The following is a 22,955-nucleotide window of genomic DNA, read 5'->3' as shown; positions in this document are numbered from 1 at the left end:
AGTGTTTGCAACAAACTAACTCTAAAACTCCCAATAAACAGTGGTAGAACAAAAGAACCTTTAATTCATACAAACCTGTACGGAAGCCTGTACTTGGAACAATAAAATGAAATGTCCAATAAATGCTCAGGTGAGCCCAGGTTCAAGAGGGGTCTCCAGGCGTCTGACATTACTTTATAATTTCCACAGCATACTTGACGGTCCTGGAAACAGAGCTCGTTTTGAAGACTTTGCACAGGTAATTAGTAACAATCTGGGAACCCTTGCATACCCCCATCTGAACAAAACTGCTACCTGGGCATTGGCCTTAGGTTTTGTCAAATGAAAGAAAAACACGTGATCGAGACGGAGGAGAAATTCCTCAAGACTGTGAGACAGGGCTTACATGACAACATGACCCGCAGCAAGACGTTATTTTCCTGCGCTTTCCCAAATGAAGTTTTATCCCCAGGTAGCAAAGGAGAGGATGACATTCATATTCCTGGTGGAGTGACAACGCTCTCCTTCAAGCATCTCACAACCACGCTGACCAATTAACAAAGTGTTTTGTTTGGAGGATGAATGGGGATGGCTTTCTTCTGTTCACTTTATTAAAACTTGAAAGCTATGGCTGGCTGCCATCGATGACGCCGGTTGAGCTCCAATGACCTAATGTTCCAATCTGACTCACTAGCAACCTACCTGACTCAACATCGGTCATCTTGACATTGCGGGACACTCAGTAAGTCTGAAGTTTTTATCAGGAAGGATTTCCCACTGTTATGGAGCAAATAAAGGTTCTTTGTAACGACGGCTAGAAACACACGAAGCCATTCTTCACACTGTAAGAATTGATAAATAGTTCACCAAATGAACCAAAGACTTTATTTTTTAAAAGCAGATAAACACCAAAGTGCGATGTAGTATCCATATTCATTGCAAAAAATAATTACTGAAACTTTCAAAATATCAAGTGAATAAGCTGAATCAACGGTTATGGCTCTAACTTGCAGCCAATATACAGATCTTTGTTCAAGGTCTAGGCTTGACTTCTACATAATATCATTCACATGCATTCCCTGTGCCTGTTTATCATCACCATGGGGGCTCCTGGGAGGCAAGTCCAGCTCTGTCTTGATTTCAAAGATGACACAGCAGCAACCCAAGAACTTGGGCTTGCTGCTTGGGTCCTAGAAATCATGTCTTCCGACGTTATACAACCAGTGAGATTTCTGAGAAATAAAGTCAGACTTCGGGTTCCTTGGACACAGTTCCGGTCCCCACGCTTTTCGGCACCACGTGCCCTGCAGTGTCTCTCCACACAGACCGCCAGGAGCCCAAAGGGGCCCCACGGGCCCAGTTCCGTCGTGAAGGTTTTCCGGAGCCACATTAACCCGAGTAAAGGCACTGGGTGCAACTGCCTTTGACTGTGTTTGTTAACGGGGGGAAAAATATATATATATATGAGAGTGCCCTGGCAAATGGGGAAATGATACCAATTATACGGTTTCAGAAAACAGTTCTATACATCCCTTCTTCCAACACTGTGTTCAAAGGTGTTTAAGACCAAAAGGCCATAAAAACTGTTAATACAAATAATTTCTCCACAAAAAGCAGCCCTTCATGGAAATTGGCTGAAGGCCTGGTAGAGACAGCCGAGGGCACACAGAGCAGTGATGTGACCCAGCCCTGTATTTCTAGAATCGTTTACAACCCCATGGATACATGTCTGGGGGGTGTGAGTAGTCCCTCCATGTACGTAAAAATGAGTTAAAAAATTGAAGTGAATTTTTGTGCTAGTGAAAAGCCTGCAGTTACAGAACCTGAGGGCCAAGGCCTAAGGCAAGCCTTTTGTCATCAGACATGAGGACAGACGGACACGATGGAAACACTAAAGGCTGGCTTGGCTACATTCAGGCCAGAACAGTCTTGAACATAAGGCCACCTGTGGCTTCTCGGTCGGAGCCCACCACTGGAAAGGCCCACTGAGGCAAGAAAAGAAGCTGGCTAGGCAAATCAGTGGAAGATACTCGCACAGGGCAACGATCCCAGTTAGGTGGATGGCCTGGGGTGGCAGGCAGGTGGGACACCCTTGACCCAGCACTCAAGGTAAATGTCTCTGCATGTCCTGTGCACGACTCCAAGCAGCCATTTCTGGGGTTTGGAAGTGTGTTACTTTTGCAATATTTCCCCCCAAAAGAAGACGCAAAGGTAGAACCCCTGGAGAGAAGAGACCGCCAAGGCGGAACCTCCAGCAGGGGCGGGGCTGGCTGAGAGTCGGAGCGGACTCCCTGCCACACACGGCTCCCGTCAGGCCTGGCCAAGTCCTACAAACGCTTGTAGGTACCCAGGAGAGCTTTGCAGTTAGGACAGTAATGGTCCACGTCCTGCAGGGCATCCACACAGAAGGGGATGAAGCAGCAGCCTGCTATGCACCTGAGAGAACAAAAACAGCCACATGAAGAATATGTTAGTGACTGCAGTAGACTGCATGGTGGTCACCCAAAGGATACATCGGGTGTCCCAACCCCCCCGGAACCTGCAAATGAGACCTTGTTTGTAGAAAGAAAGGGTCTTTGCAGATATAATTAAGGATCTCAAAATGGGGTCCTGCTGGATTAGGCAGGTAGGCTCCCCAAACCCAAAGACTGGTGTCCTCATAAGAAGAGGGGAGGACACACAGAACTACAGGGGGACGAAGGCCATGTGAAGACAGAAGCAGTGATGCAGCCACAAGCTAAGAACGTCTGGACAACCCGAAGGGAGAGGAGGCACAGAAGGATTCTCCCCTTAGAGCCTTCGGAGGGAGTGTGGCACCTTGAGTTGGAATGCTCGGCGTCAGAACTGTGAGAGAATTTCTCACAGTTTGCTTAAAAAGCAAGTTCTATTGCTTTTAACCAACAGGTTTGTGGTCATCTGTTATGGTAGCCAGAGGAAAGTACTACGCCAACTAATGCCAAGCTTGCTCACAGACAGACCATACCAAGCACATTTTCAAATCTTGGGTTATCTGGGCACCTTTCAAAGTCTTAGACTGAGGTTAATGAACTGCTTTTATAAAGGGCCAGAGAGTGCATAGTTCACCTGCCATTGTAGTGTGAGAGCGGCCAATGAAGTGATGTGTTCTGGGAACACTCCAGTGGGCGAGGTCTGGCCCTTGGGCTGTAGTCTGGTGACCTGCCTCAGACTGATCACTCTTCCATATGGAGAGGTTGCTTCTTACAGCAACAACCAAATCAAGTTCCCCAAAACAGTGTCCCTTAACCTATGTAATCAGCAAATACAGGAAGGACCTTCGCAGGGCCTGTGGCGTAACAAGAAACAGCCAGTTGTACAAGAGGCAAGGAATCCTGAAAAGAAGTGCACAAATACCATCTCCTCTGAGGAGGAAAATAGAATCCCATGGTTTTCTGAGATTCCCATGGCCAGGAATAAGGTGGCTGCTTTTATCTGTTTGGGAAAAAAATTTAAACTGTGTTTCTTCGAATTTCTCCCAGAACAGAAAATTATCTCTTTCAACATAACACCCTTGGCGCAGACATAAATATTTACGCAATCCCCTCCTGGATGCAATGGGGAAAATACTTGGGCTCGTAAAAGAACAAGAAATTCTGAACAGATGACTATCAAGTATTTTAATGTATGGATCATTTAAAGCGTCTCTCAGAGTGAGGCAGTTATTTAGATCACGAAATTCTGTGAGGAAAAGAAATCCCTAGGGCATCACCCCACACTGATGCGAGTGGCCACCACGCTCGTGCCTACACGCAGGGAGCAGTGTGAGCAGCAGATGAGCAAGAAGAGATGATGGGCCAGCAGCTGCTGGACCGTGATATGCTTAAGAGCAGTGCTTCCCCACAAGAGACGGTTCCTAGTTACTACGATGGGGAGAGGAGCTACTGGTGTAGAGTGGGCAGAGGCCAGCGAAGCTGCTCAACATCCTACACGCACAGGACGGCATCCCATAAGACAGAAGTGTGTGCTACAGGTGAGAAAGCTGCAAGAGGAATGCGGGAGAGCCGGGGGTTCTGAATGGACCCCAGACTTACCCGAGCAGGCACAGGCTCCCACAGGAGAGCCAGGTGAGGGCTCCAGCGTTATAGGACAGCTGGGTCACGATCATCTTGTTGCAGGAAGGGCAACACATCTGGACTGGGCGATCGAAGAAGGAGACGGGCTGCTGCACGTAGACTGTCTGCACGGCAACTGATGGAAGGGAAAAAGACAGAGCTCGATTGGTAACAAGGAAAATGTCTGGTAGGTGACAGAAAGCTACCAGCAGGGTCTTGACAGTGATTGGCACACCTATGTTGACAGCAGCACATTCACTAGAGCCAAATGTCCATCAGTGGATGAATGGAGCAGCACAATGTGGTCCATCCACACAGTGGAATATTATTCAGCCTTTAAAAGGAATGCAGCTCTGACGCATAGACATGGGTGAGCCCTGAGGACGTCATGCTAAGTGAATTAAGCCAGCCACGAAAGGAAAAGCACTGTATGATTCCTATCTATCAGGCACCTAGAGTAGTTCAATTCATAGAGAGAGACAGTGGGTGGTGGTCACCAGGGGCTGCAGGGAAGGGGACAGGGAGGTGTTTAATGGAGACAGAGTTTCAGTTTTGCAGGATGGAAAAGTTCTGGAAATGGGTGGTGGTGGTGGTTGCACGACAATGTGAGTGTAATTGATGCCACTGACCTTATACTTGGAAATGCTTAAGACGCTGTTATTTAAAAAATGGATGTAACAGACTTGTTTTTAGGATTAAATAAGAATGCTGGTAAAGAAAGAACCTCACACCACGCCTGGTACAGAGTGGCCCCTCGATAAAACAATTCCCTCTTTTCACAAAGAGGCTCCTTTATTAAGCCCAGAGCCCAGTGCAGAGGCTGGAGCGCACCGAGCCAGGGAACGCCGGTCCAGCTCTTCGGGCTGAGGCGGGGAGCTGTGCCGACAATGGAAGGAGCACATGAAATCGCGCTGACAGAGAGACTCGGTGGCAGGCAGGCACAGACACTCACAATCACCACAAGAGCAGCTAGGGTCACATCAGTCCCAAAGCCCTTCGAGTTTTACATGGTCTTTTTGGTACTTGGTAAAGTTGTTTAAGCTGGTATTTCTGTCAAAGTGACTTCCCTCGGTTCCTTTCCAGGCTGCTAGAACGTCATTGCTGTCATCTGCGTAGCAGAGGGAAGTAGTGACTTCCCGGCACTAACCAAGCCGAGCACTCCTCCCAGAAAACACCGTTGAAGAAGCCTACTTTAGTACTCACGTTTAAACTTCATTGACTTTTTTTTGGTACAAGAATGAGTTATTTATTGAGTAGAGAGTGAACTAAAAGTCAAAAGTTATCTTGTCCTCTCCCTTCTCCAAGGGTCAACGTTACGTGAGCACTTTTATCAAATGATTAGCAATTAAACTTGATTTCACTTTCATTTTGACAACTCACTGATGTAGGTACTTGATTAGCCCTAATTCACAGACAGGAAAACTGGGGCACTCGGGGGTTAGGGGAGCCCAGACAGACTCACAGGGCCACTGCCTGACCTGGCATTTCCTCCTGAGCTGCTGGTGACACTGAATCACCTGGTGACATGGAAACAGCAGGAAATACTCCAGGGCAAGGCCGCGAGGAAGCTGCTGGAGGAGTGATGCGATACATGAGGGGGACCTGGTGGCCGTCGTGGCTGCAGAGATGCCTCGAGCTGGGAAAGGCAAGGACGCGGATCCGCCCCCAGAGCCCAAAGAAAGGGAGGCGGCCCTGCTGAGACCTCGATTTAGCCCCATGAGACCCGCCAGACTTCTAACCTATAGAGTGGAGTAACAGAAGGAGGAGGAAAGAATGAAAGGAAGACAGGAAGAGAAGAAAGCGAAAAGGAAGAAGATACAGAATGTCACATCTGTGGATGCTGTGAAGTTACTGAGCCATGCCAACAGGCCAGCATGTTGCTTATTCCCAACCCAAGCATTTAACAGCAAAACTTGATGAAGTCTGGGAGACTGTAGCCAATGCTGGAGGTAGAGACCACCTTCAACTCCTTCTCCTTTATTTCTAGAAGGTTGGATACTTGGGGTAAAATCCAGCTCTTCCACTCTGGTCCTTCAAGGACCAATATCAAAATAAATGCATGAAGAAGCACTCTGGCTTCTAGGAGAAAGGGGTGCAGGAGAGGGCAACACATGCAGCCATGGGAGCCGGCTTTACCTCATTCCAGCAGAAAGGGCAGTTACTATGGGGAAATGCAAATGGGCTTCACCAAATGGAAAGATGAAAAACCACCCTCATTATAACATAAATGAAATTTAAAACTGCACTCTGATAAAACTGTTTACCAATCACACTGGCAAAATTTGAAAAGTTGGACAATATACTCTCTTGGCAAAGGGGAAATAGGCACTCTCAGACATTATGCCCAATAATAAACCTCTATGGAGGGTAGTTTGGCAATATTTATCAAAATTACAGCCCTGGCTTGTGTGGCTCAGTGGATTGAATGCTGGCTTGTGAACCAGGAGGTCACCGGTTCCATTCTCAGTTAGGGCACAGGGCTGGGTTGCAGGCCTGGTCCCCAGATAGGGGCAGATACAAGAGGCAACCTATCAATGTAGCTCTCACACATTGATGTTTCTATCCCCTCTCTTTCTCCCTCCCTTCCCCTCTCTCTAAAAAGTAAAATAAATAAGATCTTTTTTAAAAATTATAAATGCACTTATCCTTTGACCCAGTAATTCTGTTTCTGGGGATTTCTTCTAAAAGTGCACCTGCATACTTAAGAAATGACATACACAGTGCTGTTTACAAGCAAAAAACTGGGAACAGGCCAACTAAACATTAATAGACACTGGTTAAAATAAACAGAGGCACAACATGGGGCACATCTATGCTGTTTAAGAGAACGAGAAAGCTGTCTAGTACCCACATGGGTACTTGGTTAAATAAGGAAAAAAAGGTGAAAAGAATGCACATATACACATATACCGTGGGCATAGCATACTACCATTTTTGTAAGAAAAGAGACTATGTTTGTGTTCATTATGTCTGCAAAAAGCAATGCCAAAAGGATACGTGAACCTTAAGAGTGGCCGCGTAAAAGTTGTGAGGGTCCGTGGGGTCCGATGGGAAAGGGAGTGAACTTCTTTGTGCATACCCGATTGTATCGCTTCAAATTCAGAATAATGGGAATGAATTTAGAACATTAAATAAAAAGCTGCTGCGATTTCCTAGAGAGCCTGGATAACCAGGCTTGGCAGCCACTCATGGAAACATCAGGCCAAATGGCTCTGCCTGTCCTGTGAAATAAGCCTTGCACAGTGCATTCTGAGAGGGCAGCAGTGGCAGCCACGGGGCTTCCAGTTTCCAGGGGCATGGAGGCATGGTTCCCGGTGATCAGGGTCAGGGACAGCACACGCCATGTGTCAGCAAGGTGTTCACCGCCCCGCTGTCTTCACCGCCTGCACTAACGAACACCAGGGTGCCGAGACACTGAGCACCGCAGCATTCAGTGCTGCAGATGGCAACGGGGCTGGGGCCCTAAGCTTGTTGCCTGCAGCAGCGAACAGCCTCCACTGGGCACCCTACTGTGCACTGCACATGGTGTGCTTTTTTATGGAGGCTTGCTTTTGAATAAATTTGGGAAGCAATGGATTAGAGAACAAGCTTTAAAAGAAAGGGCCCCCCATTCTGACGGTTGTGAGCTGATTATTTCACTGTGGTTTTAATTTGCATTTCTCTGATGATTAGTGATGTTGAGCATCTTTTCATATGTCTACTGGCCATCTGCATGTCCTCTTTGGAGAACTGCCTATTCAGGTGCTCTGCCCATTTCTTAATTAGATTGTTTATCTTTCTGGTGTTAAGTTGTAGGAGTTCTCTATGCATTTTAGATAATAAACCCTTATTGGATGTTAAAAAAACGTTGCCGGAAGGCAGGGGAGCAACGTCTGCAAACGGTGCTGCTGGGCTGGGGCAGGTTTCAGCTCACCCTCTCCTCACTCATGGCTGTCTCTTCCCCCTCTCCTGCTCCAGCCCTCAACTCAGGGTGCAGGGCTTCTATCAAACCTCAGCAGGGAGGGTGGGGGCCCTGAAAAGCAAACTGTAATAGCCAAATTTCTCTGGCACGGCTGGTTGTACCTCTGTGTAAGTGCCAAAGGATCGATTTATGGCAGACTAGGGAAAGCTCATAAACTGTACTTTATTATGGAAAAGCCACAAGACTCACGGATGGGGAACCTAATGGACTGCATGCAACATTTCACACAAATGAAAACTGGACCGACTGGCACTTCGCTTAGGCTCAGAGTCACGTGGGTGGCTCTCTTGATTCCCACAGAGCCCCGAGGCCAGGGCGGGAAGGGGCCCGGGGAGGCCACACGTACTTGCGTTCGCGTTGGGGACGGGCACTGGCTGGGTGTAGTATGCAGGCGGGTTCATGCCCTTCCCATCAGGGCCAGTCACGAGCCCCGTGGTCGGCCCGGGCATGGGAGCGGGAGGCGTGGGGAAGTAATTGTTAATGGCCACCGTCTCTTCATAGGATGGGGGTGCGGTGGGCACCGATGAAGGCCCAGCAGTCGCCTGGTACAGTCCCGGAGCAGACATTTCACCTAAAGCCAAAACAGAAGATACCAGATCAGAAGGTCAACTGATACCTCTCTCTCCTCTCCACCCTCATCTTGAATTTTCTACCCGACGAAAAGAAAATCTGAGGAAATGACTCATGGCCAGTCTTGTCCAAAAGCCAGAAAAGGAGTTCATGGCCTTTCAAGACCCAGAATCATCCCCTAGGCAAGGATTCCCTAAATAAAGACAAAATATAAGTAATGGCAACGGAAAACTGCCCAAACCTATAAAAATCCCCAAAACCTAGAAAATCCCATGGGCAAACATCAACGAAATTTCAGTAGAAGGTTCTTCACACTTCAAGCCACCAATCTTTCACATCTAGAGTTTTCTTCTTTTTAACTGCTGTGGTTTTTTTACGAATAGTTTCAGGTGCCAGAAAAGATGAAGGCATCCGAAAACCAACCACAAGCTATCACAACCAGAGTGCCGAGCAAAAGAAGCCAGATGCCAAAAATGTACATGCAGTTCAGAATGGGCAGAATGAATCATGCGGCTAGAAGTCGGGAAAGTGGTGACTCTGGGGAGGCAGAGACGAGGGTGGGAGGGGTGGGAGGGAGGCCATTCTGGTGGGCTGGTCAATGCTCCCTTTCTTCATGGGGGGGGGCTGGTTACATGGGTACATTAGCTTTGTGAAAATTCAAGTTGTGCACTTTTCTGTATGTATGTCATAGTTTTTCAAAGTGAACACACACACACACACACACACACACAGTTCCCATTTTGAAAAATGAGTATCAGCACAGCCAGGCGCATATTTCCTTTTGTGAGGGCAAAGAAAGGATTTTTTTCTCCTAGAGCCGATGCCTGCCTAGAATTACATGGCCTGTGCCCAGGGCGTGTCCCTGTCTGAAGGCTCACACTCACAGCCCCGGGCCGCCATGGCACGCACACAGTGCCGTCCTTTGTGTGGCTATGTTTTCCAACGGGGCAGGGCCCGGCTGCTGTGTGTTAGGAGATCCATTCAAACCTGTCTCAGGAGAAATGGGGATGTGAGCTCCCAGGGCAGCAAGCCACGGTCTGGGAGCCCCAACGGGCCTGCGGCCCCTTCCCACGCTTTCTGCTTCATCTTCTGGAACCAGCGGGAAGCAGAGGCAGCAACTAATTCTGCTGCAGGGAGAAGGGGAGAACCCTTCGAGGAAGTTCTGCCATTAAGCCAGCGTGAAAAGAGAGACTTCTCTGGGGGAAGAGAAGAAAGGGCATACATTTCAAAATGGAAAGTGAACATGTGCAAAGCAAAGTCAATAAATAAAGCTACAGAGGTTGGAAGTGGGTTCTGGAAAATTCTGAAAGTCCTTTTGAGGTGTTTGGACTTTGTAAGACTGTGTTGTCCAATGGAACTTTCTGGAAGGATGGAAATGTTCTCCATTGGGGCTAATGCAGTCGCCATCAGCCACAGGAGGCTGTGAACACTTGAAATGGCAGCTAGTGTGACTGAGAAACTCAATTTTTAAATTGCATTTAAATATAAGCAATTTAAATTTAAAATAGAATATGGAATTCAGTTACCGGAAACTTTTTGTAAGTCTGGGACACCTCAGGTGTATGAATCTACTGTAGCAACAGCTAGTTTAATAAACTCTGGTATCCAATTTGGGATATGTCAATGTAAAATACACCGTTTCAAAAACTTTAAAATATGAATGTAAAATATCCTGTTCATAATTTTTTGATATCAACTGTATGTTAAAATGATACTATGTCAGACAGATGGAGTAAAATGTGTTGTTAAAATTCATTTCACCTGCTTCTTTTAAACTTTTTAAAATGTGGCTTCTAAACAATGTAAAATTGCCCATGTGGCTCATTTCCTGGTTCTACAGGACAGCAATGCTATGGCGCAATGGAAGCCATGGAAGTTTGTAGAGGAGAGGAAGGTCCAACCCCAGAAAGGGCAGATGACACAGAACCAAGAAGAAAACTGCAAAAGGCCTCCACGTGGATGGAGAGGACAGGAGGGCAGAGGGAGCTTAACAAGATCACCAGATATCTTTGAAAATAGGCTCGAGGTTAAACATGAGAACACTGTGAAAAGTGCTTAAGGACTGTTGCCAGGTTCCTCTGACACTCAGATACAAAAATGCAGCCGGACAAAGACCACAAAGATCCGCCCCAAAACACATATCCATCAAGCTCACCTCCTAAGTCTGCTGATGTTCCCTCGGGCTGGCCCCAGGAACGCCCCCCGCTGCTTCTCACAGGGACCGGCCTCCAGGGGTCTCCAGCTGGGGGAATGGGCCAGGGCGCTCTGCAGTAACTTACATCCACATTCTGCATCAAGGACGTGCTGTCCTTTCCTGTCTCAGGAAAAGCAGACCCTAAGCTGTCTACGTGATTTATTATGAAAACCGAGTCATATTTTTTTTAAAAACCACAAGAGCAAAAAACACCATGCATACAGCAAGCCTAAAATAGCCCTGTTTGCTGTGGTTGCAACTGGAGTGCTCTGGGAGGGAAAACTAAGCTGTGGGGTGCCCTAGATTGTGCAAATAGTTTGGGTCAAACCACTGGAAATCTCTGCCTCAACTCAGAAGCAGGATTCCTCTATTTCAAAACCACTGCCTGTCTCCTCCGCAGGTGAGGAAACGTGGCCAGAAATTGTCAAGACAGAACATACAAGTGTCAGGAGGTGGGAGCCTTAGTCCATGAACGGTAAAGACTCCCTGTTCTGGAAATTAAGGCCAGGGCCCCCCCATTCATTGACCAGGCAGCATCTTCCTTGCAATAACATTCAATTTGCTGGAATTTCAGGACGATGTGTGTTGGGAACATTGCTTTTCATCATAGAGCCACAGAAACATGCTTATAATTTTGAAAGGAACAAGAGCAACAAACTAGAATAGCAAAAAACAAAAATAAAGATAAGAAAGAGAAAGAGAAAAGCAACAACCCATAACTAGCTGATTTAAAAGTTTTTAAATAAATTCCAGAGCATTCCTTCCCCAGGCCCCAGGCCAGGAAATGCCTCTTCACTCAGTCCCATTCCTCTCCCCTCCCCATTTCTTTTCATTTGGCTTCCTCAGGGGTGGGAGGCCCACCTGGCCACCCACCTACTCACCCTTCCAGAAAGGATCAGCTCCGACCGCCTCCACCGCCCCCTCCCCCTAACCCCAACAAGATGACACTCTTAAGAGCAGCAGTCTCTCACCCCAACACACACACCACACACACACACACACACACACACACACACACTCCACCATCACCAGAGAACATGTGGTCACTCCAATCAGGACGCCTATGTGATGTGGCGTTAGCATAATGACATCTAATACTTGTGTCTTTTTCTGGAACAAACTGCAAACCCTAGAAAAGCATCTCTGAGTTTTATAAAACTCAAAGCCACAGTTTTTGCACATAAAAACACAGCCTTGAGAATCCTGGGTGATTGGGGCAGCCCTGCAGAGCCCTGGTTGCCATGGTTACAGGGAGCTGGGGGAATAAACAAAAAAACATGCGGGGGTCTCCTTCTTCCCTTCTGTTGTTTAACTTTGTTTTTAAGCTCCCCAGAGAGTGGCTTTTCTCCACTGTCAATTTAAGAGAGCACATTGATGATAGGTCTCCATTCACCTTCCACCGGCCCCCACTTGAAATCAAGAAAACGCTAAAGGCTAGAGATTTCTGTTTTCACCATTTCAGAATGGCTGTTTTATTAGCTACGTCCAAATCTAGCGATACATTCCAAACCCATATTTTAAATATGGAAAATGTGGCCAGGCCGGCCTGCCGGGCCGTGACCTGCACTGCCCCACGGGGCCTTTGCTGGGAAACACGCAGCCACCACCCTGAAGTTCCAACTCCGCTGAAGGAGGCCCATGGCCCCACGCGGCTCTGGGCCCCGTTCGGTCCCCCATGTGACTGCCGGTCACGGGAAAGGAGCTTGCGATCCACGGAGCTGCATTTCTCACGTGAGAAGCACTGGGCTTGGCCTTGGAAACTGGCTCATGACCAGCTGCATGATCCTGCCCCCATTCTCTCATCTATATAAATATGCCACTTGGAATTTGGGGGTCCCTCAGTGAAAATTTCCCTTGTTCCAAGTCTCAACAATTTGCCTAGTGAGTGACATTCTCTTACACGGGCAGTGAGGGGATATTCCTGGACCCAGAGCATGTCCGGGGGCAGCTCTGTGATCCCAGGGCAGAGAACAGGAGTTCTCAATCTTGTTTTCATTACAGCTGCTTCCCCCACTACCCTCCCGCCCCTGCCCCAAGGAGACAAATTACATTATCTTTAAATTCAATTAATTAATTTAAAGATAATTTAATTTCTGCCTAACCAGAGAAATGAAATACTAAGAATTAAGATTGTGTTCAGCAGGGTTGTGTTTTGGAGGGCCACACACAACTACAATGTCTAAGATATCCTTCACCTCTCCTCCCCACCGAAGAACCAGTTTTCACTCCCCACCGAGAATCTACTGTGCGGCCCCAATGAACTGTCCAAATCACCAACATTCATTGGTCTAGTATTCCTAAAACACGCCTCCTTTTTCTTGCTGTCATCAATGCAATCATCCAACCCCATTTTAACCTCTCACTGACCAAGTCCTAATGTCCCTTACATCTGTACATTCTTTTTTTTAACTAAGATTTAATTTTTTATGGTAAAATACCTTTTTGTTATTTAAAAAAATTTTAATTACATTTTATTGATTATGCTATTACAGTTGTCCTGATTTTTCCCCCTTTGCCCTCCCTCCTCCAGCCAGCGCCCCCCACTCCCTCAGGCTATCCTCACACCATCGTTCATGTCCACCGGTCATAAGTAAAAGTTCTTTGGCTACTCCCTTTCCTGCACTGTCTTTTACATCCCCATTGCTGGTCTGTAACTACCTATTTGTACTCCTTAATCCCCATTCATCCCTTCACCCGTCCCCCAGAACCCCCTCCCATCTGGCAACCATCAAAACGCTCTCTGTATTCGTGAATCTTTGTTCTTCTTGTTTGTTTAGTTTATTTTTTAGATTCAATTGTTGATAGATTTGTATTTATACTTCATAGTTTTGATCTTTTAAAAAATTTTTAAAGATTTTATTTATTTTAGAGAGACAGGAAGGGAGGGAGAGAAACGCCCATGTGTGAGAGAGACACTGACTGGTTGCCTCTCACATGCCCCCAACACGCATGTGCCCTGACCGGGAAACCAAACTGCGGTTTCGGTCCGCAGGCTGGCACTCAATGCACTGAGCCACACCAGCTAGGGATTCTTCTTTTTCTTAAATAAGTCCCTTTAACATTTCATATATTAATGGCTTGGTGATGATGATCTCGTTTAGGTTTTTCTGGTCTGAGAAGCCCCTTTATCTGCCCTTCAATTCTAAATGACAGTTTTGCTGGGTAGAGCAGTCTTAGCTGTAGGTCCCTGCTTCTCATCACTTTCAATATTTTTTGCCAGTCCCTTCTTGTCTGCAAAGTTTCTTTTGAGAAATCAGCTGACAGTCTTATGGGAACTCCCCTGTAGGTAACTAACTTCTTTTTTCTTGCTGCTTTCAAGATTCTTTATCTTTATCTTTAAACTTTGGCATTTTAACTATGATGGGTCTTGGAGTGGGCCTCTTTGCATCCATCTCGTATGGGATTCTCTGTGCTTCCTGGACTTGCATGTCTATTTCCTTCACCAAGTTAGGGAATTTTTCTTTCATTATTTTTTCAAAAAGATTTCCAATTTCTTGTTCTTTCTCTTCTCCTTCTGGTGTCCATATGAGTCAAATGTTGGACCTCTTGAAGCTGTCCCAGTGGCTGCTTATAGTATTCTCTTTCTTTTGGATTCTTTTTTCTTCTCATTGTTCTGATTGGTTGGTTTTTGCTTCCTTATGTCCCAAATCATTGATTTGATTCTCATCTTGATCCACTGTACTGTTCTTTCCCTGTAAATTGTTCTTTATGTCAATTAGTGTACCCTTCGTTTCTGACTGGATCTTTTTATGCTGTGGAGGTCCACACTAAGTTCCCTGAGCATCCTCATAACCAGTGTTTGGAACTCTGCATCTGATAAGATTGCTTATCTCCATTTCATAAAGCTTTTTTTCTGGAATTTTGATCTGTTCTTTCATCTGGACCATGTTTCTTTGTCTCTTCATTTTGGCAGCCTCCCTGTGTTTGTTTCTGTGTAGGTAGAGCTGCTGTGACTCCATGTCTTAGTACCATAGCCTAATGTAGTAGGCCCTGTAGGGTCCAGTAGCACAGGCTACCCATAACTCAGATTGGGCACTTGAGGTGCACCCTTCTTGTAGGCTGAGTGCACCCTCCTCTTGTAGTTGAGCCTTGATTGCTGTTGGCAGACCAATGGGAGGGATTTGCCCAAGCCAGTCAGCTGTAAGGATTGGCTGTGACCACTTAACCACCAACCTCTGCTCTCTATGGAGGATCAGCTGTGTGCAGGGGCAGGGTGGTGGTGCTCCAACATGGTCTACAGCTGTCCACTGGGCATGCTGACCCTGGGGTTTCCCGGGGGGTGCAGACCAAAATCAGTCCCCACCTGTATTTTGTCCAGGGCTGCCCTGGCTGAGCTATAAAGCAATCTGAGATGGCTGCTACTCGTGCTAGGCTTGTAGATTCTCAGGCAAAGCCAAGCTGTGAAGCTAGGCTGGCTACTGCTAGTGCAGTCCTGGGGCTCACTGAGGCCAGCTATTGCTTGTTTGAGAAAATTTAGGAAGTTGTGAAGCATAAGCCAAGACCAGCCATTCATATGGAGAAGCAGCTTGGCTAGGCCTGTAAGGCGGGTGGGGTGGAATCTCTGGGGATCTCCAAGGTGTGTCAAACAGTGTTAGCCAAGTTGGTGGAGTCTCAACTATGGCTCCAGTTTGCTGGCTCTGTGGGGGGAGGGATTAGAAAAGGAACAATGGCTTCTGCTCAGTTTGATGCCAGACACTTCAGTTTCTCCCTGTCTACCACTGGTGCCTTTCAAGCTGCTACCCCAGTACTAGAGCTCAGAGGAGGGAATCTGAGTAGGTGAGTTTGTGGTGTGTGGGTTCTTTACAAGGAACTGCTTGGAGCTCCAGAAGTTTCTTCCACTAACTGAATCCCTGCTGGGTTTTGCAGCCATAAGTTGTGGGGACTTATCTTCCTGGCACTGGAACCCTGGGGTCGGAGGAGTGATGCGGAGCGGGACTCCTTGCTTCCGAGATATCCCTCCCAAACTTTATCCGCCACATGTGGGTGAGGGGCCAGCCTGTTCTGCATCTGAGTCCCTCTTACCAGTCTAGATGGATGTGGTTTCCTTTCATTCTCTAGTTGTCAGACTCCCACTTAACTTGATTTCTGATGGTTCTGAGTAATGGTGATTCTACATTTTAGTTGTAATTTTGATGTGCTTGTGCAGAGGCAAGCCATGTCTGCCTATGCCACCATCTTGACCAGAAGTCTCACATCTGTACATTCTCTCACAGGTATGTCCAGCCTTCTTGCACCTTAATCTCATAAGCCACAACTGAGGGAGGTGGGCAGGACTGGGTAACCAGCCTGGGGATATTCCCCTTTGCTGCACTGGGGCCAAGCAGGGCTGGGCTGTCTGGGCTGACCAATTCCTCCTGTCCCTAGTCACTTGTCTGTCTGGGTCTTGAATCTGCTGAGTCCTTATCCCACAAAGAAACTGAAGACTGCTACGTGGTACCAAATAAGGAGGCTATTAAAACCTTTTTTTGGCACCTTTGAGTCCAAAGGTTCTGGCCTAAGCAAAATCTACTGCTCTTCACACCCCCCTCCACCCCAGATTCACAACTGTGTTAACAGGAAAAGCATATCAGGCTCTTACTTTATTGTAGTGGGCCCTGTAATTCATGCCTTTACATGTGCCACCCCCTGTAGTTCTCACCACTGAGTCAGGAATTATTGTTACCATCATCAACCAAACAAAGAAACTGGGGCCCAGGGCAGTTAAGCTGTTTGTCCAAAGTCACACGGATGGAGTGGCAGGCCTGGTGTTTGAACCCATGCCCATCGGACTCCAGAGCTCTTTACCCCCTCAAAACAAGTCCCAGGCCCAGAGATCCAGACACAGTCAGCAGCCTGGTTCTGCATACTTTGCCCCCAAGGGGAACAAATAGAAAACAAATTCTTCCCTAGCCCAGGTAAAAAGGTGCATTTCCTGCAGACTTTCATACCACACAACTGAGACAAAAAAAAAAAAGACCTGCCTGTAATGGATTCAAGTAATTTTGTCACTGCGGACTCTGCAATTCAAAACAATCCACTTCTTTAATAATGATGGGGCCAGGATCTCAATGACCAACTAACAGCAGATGTCCACAAAGCTGTCCCTTCCTCATTCTGGGGAGACAGACAAAAAAGGGGGGAATCTCAATTTCTAAGATGCAACTTTGGTGCAAAGCTGCCTATTTAAAGTGATGGTATAGGCTGGGATATCTCAGCCACATACGGCAACACCAAGGGAGAAAAAGCCAAAAGCCTCTAGCCAACTGCATCTCAGAGCAGCTCCGTCCCAGCTTCCTAATAGCACTGTGTTGAAGGAGAAGGGACAGGCCCTGGAAGTCCTAGCGAGAAGCCACGCCTTTGGGCCCAGTGACCTTCACACCCTGAGCTGATACTTATGAACTGATCCTGCAACCCTGGAAAGTGGGAATAAACTCCACAAGGAACCTCACTTTTATCAATCTGTCTGCTCAACAATTTGGCCTAAACAGCTTTAGAGTTCCCTGAAACATACCAGGAAGATCTGCTGTTTCAGGCACTCACCAAGAGCTTGAGAGTCCTCTCACATGTCCGTGCCTGCGCCCGCATTCTTCAGTGTTTTGGGAGCCAAGACTGGCAGCAGTCTGCCTGGAATCCTAAATTCTAAGGGGAGAATCTCAGTTCTGGATAGTCTAGAGATGGCCAGCGAGCAGCTTTATCACTGCCAACTCAGCTCAAAGGCATCACTGGAATCAGCCTTGAAAACGTGATGCCAAGTGAGAGAAGCCAGACATAAAAGCCCACATCTTGTATGATTCCATTTACAGGAAATGTGCACAACAGGTAAATCCACAGTGACAGAAAGCAAATTAGTGGCGGCCAGGGGCTGGAGGAAGGGTGTTGGGAGGAAATGGGGAATAAGTGTTAATGGGTACAGCTTCTTTTTGGAGAGATGAAAATGTTCTGGAACTAGACAGAGGTGAATTCTGCATAACACTGTGAATGTACTAAATGTCACTGGATTGTACACTTTACAATGGTGTATTTTATGTCCTGTGAACTTTACCTCAATAAAAAGATAAAACAAGGCATTGCCGGAACTATCTGGTCTCCATGTCAGAAGCCAAGGCCTGCAACCTGAGCCTCCAAATTCACTACTTGTCTGAGTTCAGACAAGTCCATCCATTGACTCCCGTTTACCTAAAGCCAAGACCACTGGCCTCTTTCTGACCCCCACAATGTGTCCCACCACGGTGACCAAAGGTCCTGGCATGCCCAGGATGGAAGGCGTTCCCAGGACATGGTGGACCCCTTCTTCCCACCTCTCTCTCACTTAATTTCCTCCCGTCATTGCAGATCTTTCATGAATCTTCAGCCTTGCTTAGACATTTCCTACATGCCAGGCACGCTCTTCCCTATCTGTCCTCCCCTCCCTCCTTCCCTCCCTCCCTTCCTTCCTTCCCAATACGCCTACAAATCCCTCTAACCTATCATATCCCAGCATGCATGTCACTCCCTCCAAAAAACAACCTCTGGCCTTCCCAGGGCAAATTCCTCCCCAAACCTCTCTCTACATAGTGCAGAAATCAAGGCTGCAGGGTCTGGAACCAGACCGCCTACGGTCACATCCAGGTTCCCCCCACACCCTACGGCATGATGCTGGTGCCTCAGTTCTCCCACCTGTAGAGTGGGTACAATGGTAGTTTCTTAAGTTTCTTAGGAGGATGAAATGAATCCTTATGAAAGGCACCAAGAATGGAGAGGGGCAGATAAGCACTCAGTGTGCCTTAGCTGTTGTATAGTAAGTGTTCCTCTGCGGTTCCCATCAGAGCATTTTCACTTGGCTGTCTTCCTCACCAGTCTGTGGGCCCTATAAGAGCAAGGATTCAAATTTATTAAAATCTGCAACTCCGGCACCCAGAACTGGGCTCCCAGCATCACAGGTGCTTCGTAGGATGGCCCACCATTCCAGTTTGCCCAGGAGTTTCCCGGATAAGGGACTTTTGGAGCTAAAGCTGGGAAAGTCCCAGGCAAACCAGGACAAGTTAGTCGCATTGACGCATCAACAAATGTTTGTAAAAAAATACCTGGATAAAAAAAGGATACCCAGCGCCACCTTGGAAGGCTTCAAGATCTGGAAGCTGACACAAATGAAAGGGTCTTACCCTGAATAGCCTCAACTTAGAATCTGAGAAAACAGCTTTGAAAGGAAAGCCTTCAGTGGCAGCAGCCTCCATCCTGGATGGTGTCACGGTTGGCTCAAGGCAACATGAGGGTGTGGCCACAGCCTCGTCAAACACGCCCCAGAACTGGAATCACTTAAAGGGGACAGGCATCCTTCGTTTCCTCCAGGATTCCCGGGGGAGCGATGTTTCTCATCAGAGCACCCTGGGGTGTGAGGCAGGGGGTCAAGTCCAGATGTGGGTGGACAGAACTGAAAGGGGAAGTGTGGAGGCCTGCAAACATCCACAAGATAAGCTCAGAAAGAAAAAAAAGCCCCAGGCTCCAAACCTCACTTTTATGCCCTGACGCAAGTTGGTGACATTGCTAGCATCCTGGCTCTGCAGAGGCCCCTGGATTCTGAGACATCCACTCCCACTTTTGGGTGGGGTTACGACACTGGCACTTGCTGGCACTGACTGTATCAGCCAGTCAAGGTCTGGACTCCTGATCACCGCTACCACCCTCAGCTCAGAAAGACCCGCCACCACATGTCCAGAGCCACGGACTTGACATGGATGATGTGTCACCCATTCTCCAGAAATAACCACCTGCCAAGAAAATTTGGAGCCTCTAAGTCGCTTGAACCCTAAGATGCTATGACGTCAGCAACCCTCGTGGACTTGTGTGGACAGGAAGGGGAAACAGGGTTCACACCTTTGCGACTATCTCCATCCTCAGTGCTGTGGGCACCTGGTGAGGACTGAAGGCATACTAGTGGTAGATGAGGGAGTGGCGGGATTCTGGGTCATTTTTCCTTCCCAACACCATCCCTTTCTGGTGAAATGACCAACGGGCAGTCAGGGCCCAAAAGCGAAGGAGGAAGAAGACAGAGAGATAATGTCCACCACGGAGGATTTTCCTTGGCTGCTCTTGCTGACATAGCTCAGTGGATTGAGCACGGGCCTGCAAACCAAAGCGTTGCCAATTCGATTCCCAGTCAGGGCTCATGCCTGGGTTGCAGGCCAGCCCCCCAGTGTGGGGGCGTGTGAGAGGCAACCACACACTGATGTTTCACTCCCTTTCTTTCTCCCTCCCTTTTCCTCTCTCTAAAAAAAAAGAGTAGATAGGTACCACCCATTTCTTAAGGGACAGCAGGACAGCAAGAATGGCACGGACCTTGGCCTAGCCTGCTAAATACCCAACAGTCACTCTGAGAAAAGAGAGGGCACAGAAGAACTGTGAGCAGGCAGAGCATGGAAAGGGGAACGAAAAGTGCTGAATGTTCAGGAGCAGACTGGTACCAAGCTCCCTCGGCTCAAATTCCAGCTCCGCCAACTTCGTGAGTTGCTTCATTTCTTTGTGCCTCGGTTCCATCATCTGGAAAATGGACTGAAAAAGTATCTACACCTAAGAGGGCAGCGGTACTAACGAAGTTAGCGGATGTACTCAGAACACTGGGCAGTCAAGGTTACTATAAACACGTTAGTTCTATTTACAGGGAAGCTGAGTGAAGCCTGGGGAGGAGGTCGCTTCCCCACGGTGACACAGAGATTTCACAGCGAGGAGTCGGGCAGACCCGGATGCAGACCCCGATACAGACCCCATCACACTGTGCGCATCCCGTTCTCTCTGACAGAGCACATGCGGCGCCCCGCCTCCCTCCTACATCCATGGATTCACCGCCCCCACCCGCCTCCTTCCTCCCTCGGCCTCTACCCACACAGGCCCACTGTTTCCTGTCCTTCTCCCCTGAAGCTGCCAGGCCCTCCTCTGGAAGGACTTCCTCATTTGGCCTGGCCTTGAACCTTGGTCTCTCTCAGGGGCTGCTCCTTCCCCAACAGCCCTTCTGTAACTGGGCCTCAGGGACTCAGGGGTCCGCCTACAGTACTTACAGTCTCCCCATTCCTCAATCCCTCACCCATCTAGTTGACCATGACCCATCCCTGGACAACTCCATCTTCACAGACAGAAAGATGCTCCTCTCTCTCTAAAGCAAGGAGGTGCAGGTAAGACAACACAGAGACAGAGGCTGAGGCTTAACACCATCCGTGAGAAGTGGCATGGACATCACATCCCTGCTCGTCAGCAATGCGGTCTTCCTCCCACACCCCAGGCTCATCATGAGAAAATAGGAGACAAACCCCAGACTGGACAACTTTTTACAGGAGACCAGGCCAGTACTCCTCACAACTGCCAAGGTCAAAGAAAACAAAGAGAGCCCGGGAAACTGCCACAAACCGGAGTTGGAGACAGGACAGCTACATACAATGTAAGACCCAGGAACAGAAACCAGGAGTGAAGTCTGGAGTTTGGTTAATCGCACGTAAGGCAGCCACATGAGGTTCTCAGTTGTGCCAAACGTGCCTGGTGATGTTAACAATGGGGGGAGCCAGATGGAGAATAAGGACCTTTTATACTAACTGTTCTACGAATCTAAAACTACTCTGAAACAAAATGTTTGTGTTTTTAAAAAACTCACAATTGATACCAGGATGTTTTTCACCCAACATTACATGTCATTTTCACCCTGGCAAAGAGCAAAATGTTTGGTTACACGTGGAGATGGCCTGGTTGTAGATGTCACTCACACAGGTCTGGTGGGAAGGTAAACTGAGGCTCACACACCGGAAGCATCTACCGAAATTTAACACGCACGAGTCGTTTGACCCAGCAAGTCCCCCTCTACACATTAGAGATAACCCCGCGTGTGGGTGAAGTGACAAAACAATGAGGACACGGAGTATTCACTGCAGTGTTGCTAGAAACCAGCTAATTGTGCATGGGCAGGAAGCCGGGTAGGTTGCTGGTGGTCCACCCACCCCAGGCGACGGTATGCAACCACCACAACAGAACGAGGCAGTTCTAGGTGCAGAAACACAGCAGTCCCCAAGATAAACCAGTGCATGAAAAAAAGCCCAAACAGCACTTACAGCAAGCCACCGTTTGTGTATGAGAAGGACATGTGTATTTCCTTATATACTATGCATGAAACACCACCAAAAGGATACACAAGAAACTGTAGCAGTGGCTGCCTGTACGCAGGGGAAGGGAGGGGAGGGGAGGGGAGGGGAGGGGAGGGAGGGGAGGGGAGGGGAGGGGGGAGGGGAGGGGAGGGAGGGGAGGGGAGGGGAGGGGAGGGGAGGGGAGGGGAGGGGAGGGGAGGGGAGGGGAGGGGAGGGGAGGGGAGGGGAGGGGTGGTGGAACAGACGCTCCTCACATTTACACCCTTATTGGTCTTTTGTACGGTGAACCAGAGCCATACTACACAATCAAGATTTAATTAAGGGAAATTAAATAAATTCACTGAGTATAACTCAGTGAATTTTAAATGTATTGATATAACTTAATATATTTATAATTATATATTTATAATAAAATGCAATAAATTGAATTTGTTTTAAAGTGGAGGGGAAAAGCCCCCTCTGTAAACCCTTATCTGCCTCCCCCAAACTGGCCTCCTATATACCCCCCTCTGGGTGGAATGACACCATCACAGCCCTCAGTCCCAAGAACTGTATCCAGTATCCGTGCCCAGCACCTTGCCCTTTGGCCCCACCCTGAGTGTTTATGGCGTGACTAAGGATCACTTCTGTTCGGTGAGAAGATGTGCTCTCTACCATCCCTGCTATATAATTCCCAAGTCTGTAGTAACCACATCCTCTTTACCAAAATAAAGTTCTTCTCTTTGCATTTTGTGCTATCGTCCATTTTTCGTGCATGAGGTGCCGCAGGCCGATGGTAGACAAGGGAAAGGGGAAACATGGACCCTCCCTCAACGGCCCTAAGGAGCCCACCTGGGGAGGCAGAGTTAACCCACAGGGGGAGGTACGGGACAGACACAAAGGGGAAACTGAGTCCAGGTTCTCAAGCAAGGAGCAGGTCTGGGGGGCAGCGTGGCAGAGCACGCGGGAGCAGGCACACCTGTGTCCTGTGAGGAAGCCAGGAGGGTGGGCTCGGGGACACTCACCCCGCCAGCAGCCTGGCCTGGATGAGGTGGGCACCAGGCTAGACCTTCCAGGAGGGACTTCACACAACAGTTCTGTTTCACTCACCAGTAGCTCAA

General features: G+C 48.1%; 1 protein-coding gene across 2 annotated transcripts in view; it reads right to left on the bottom strand.

Moving 5' to 3' along the window:
- Positions 1 to 829: 829 nt before the first annotated feature.
- The window catches only part of LITAF (lipopolysaccharide induced TNF factor), a 38,485-nt gene continuing 16,359 nt past the window's right edge, over positions 830 to 22,955 (bottom strand). For both annotated transcript variants that reach the window (XM_053672131.1, XM_037151200.2), the window contains exons 2-4: positions 8,357 to 8,581; positions 4,029 to 4,185; positions 830 to 2,415 (exon numbers count right to left, since the gene is read on the bottom strand). In XM_053672131.1, coding sequence (XP_053528106.1) covers positions 2,307 to 2,415; positions 4,029 to 4,185; positions 8,357 to 8,576 — 486 coding nt within the window. In that variant the 5' untranslated portion in view covers positions 8,577 to 8,581 and the 3' untranslated portion in view covers positions 830 to 2,306. The remainder of the gene's footprint in view (positions 2,416 to 4,028; positions 4,186 to 8,356; positions 8,582 to 22,955) is intronic.

This window comes from Artibeus jamaicensis, unplaced genomic scaffold (genome assembly GCF_021234435.1).
Source record: "Artibeus jamaicensis isolate MK-2021 breed Jamaican fruit bat unplaced genomic scaffold, CSHL_Jam_final contig_729, whole genome shotgun sequence".
Taxonomy (NCBI): domain Eukaryota; kingdom Metazoa; phylum Chordata; class Mammalia; order Chiroptera; family Phyllostomidae; genus Artibeus; species Artibeus jamaicensis.
This window is presented reverse-complemented; position numbering and strand designations above follow the sequence as displayed.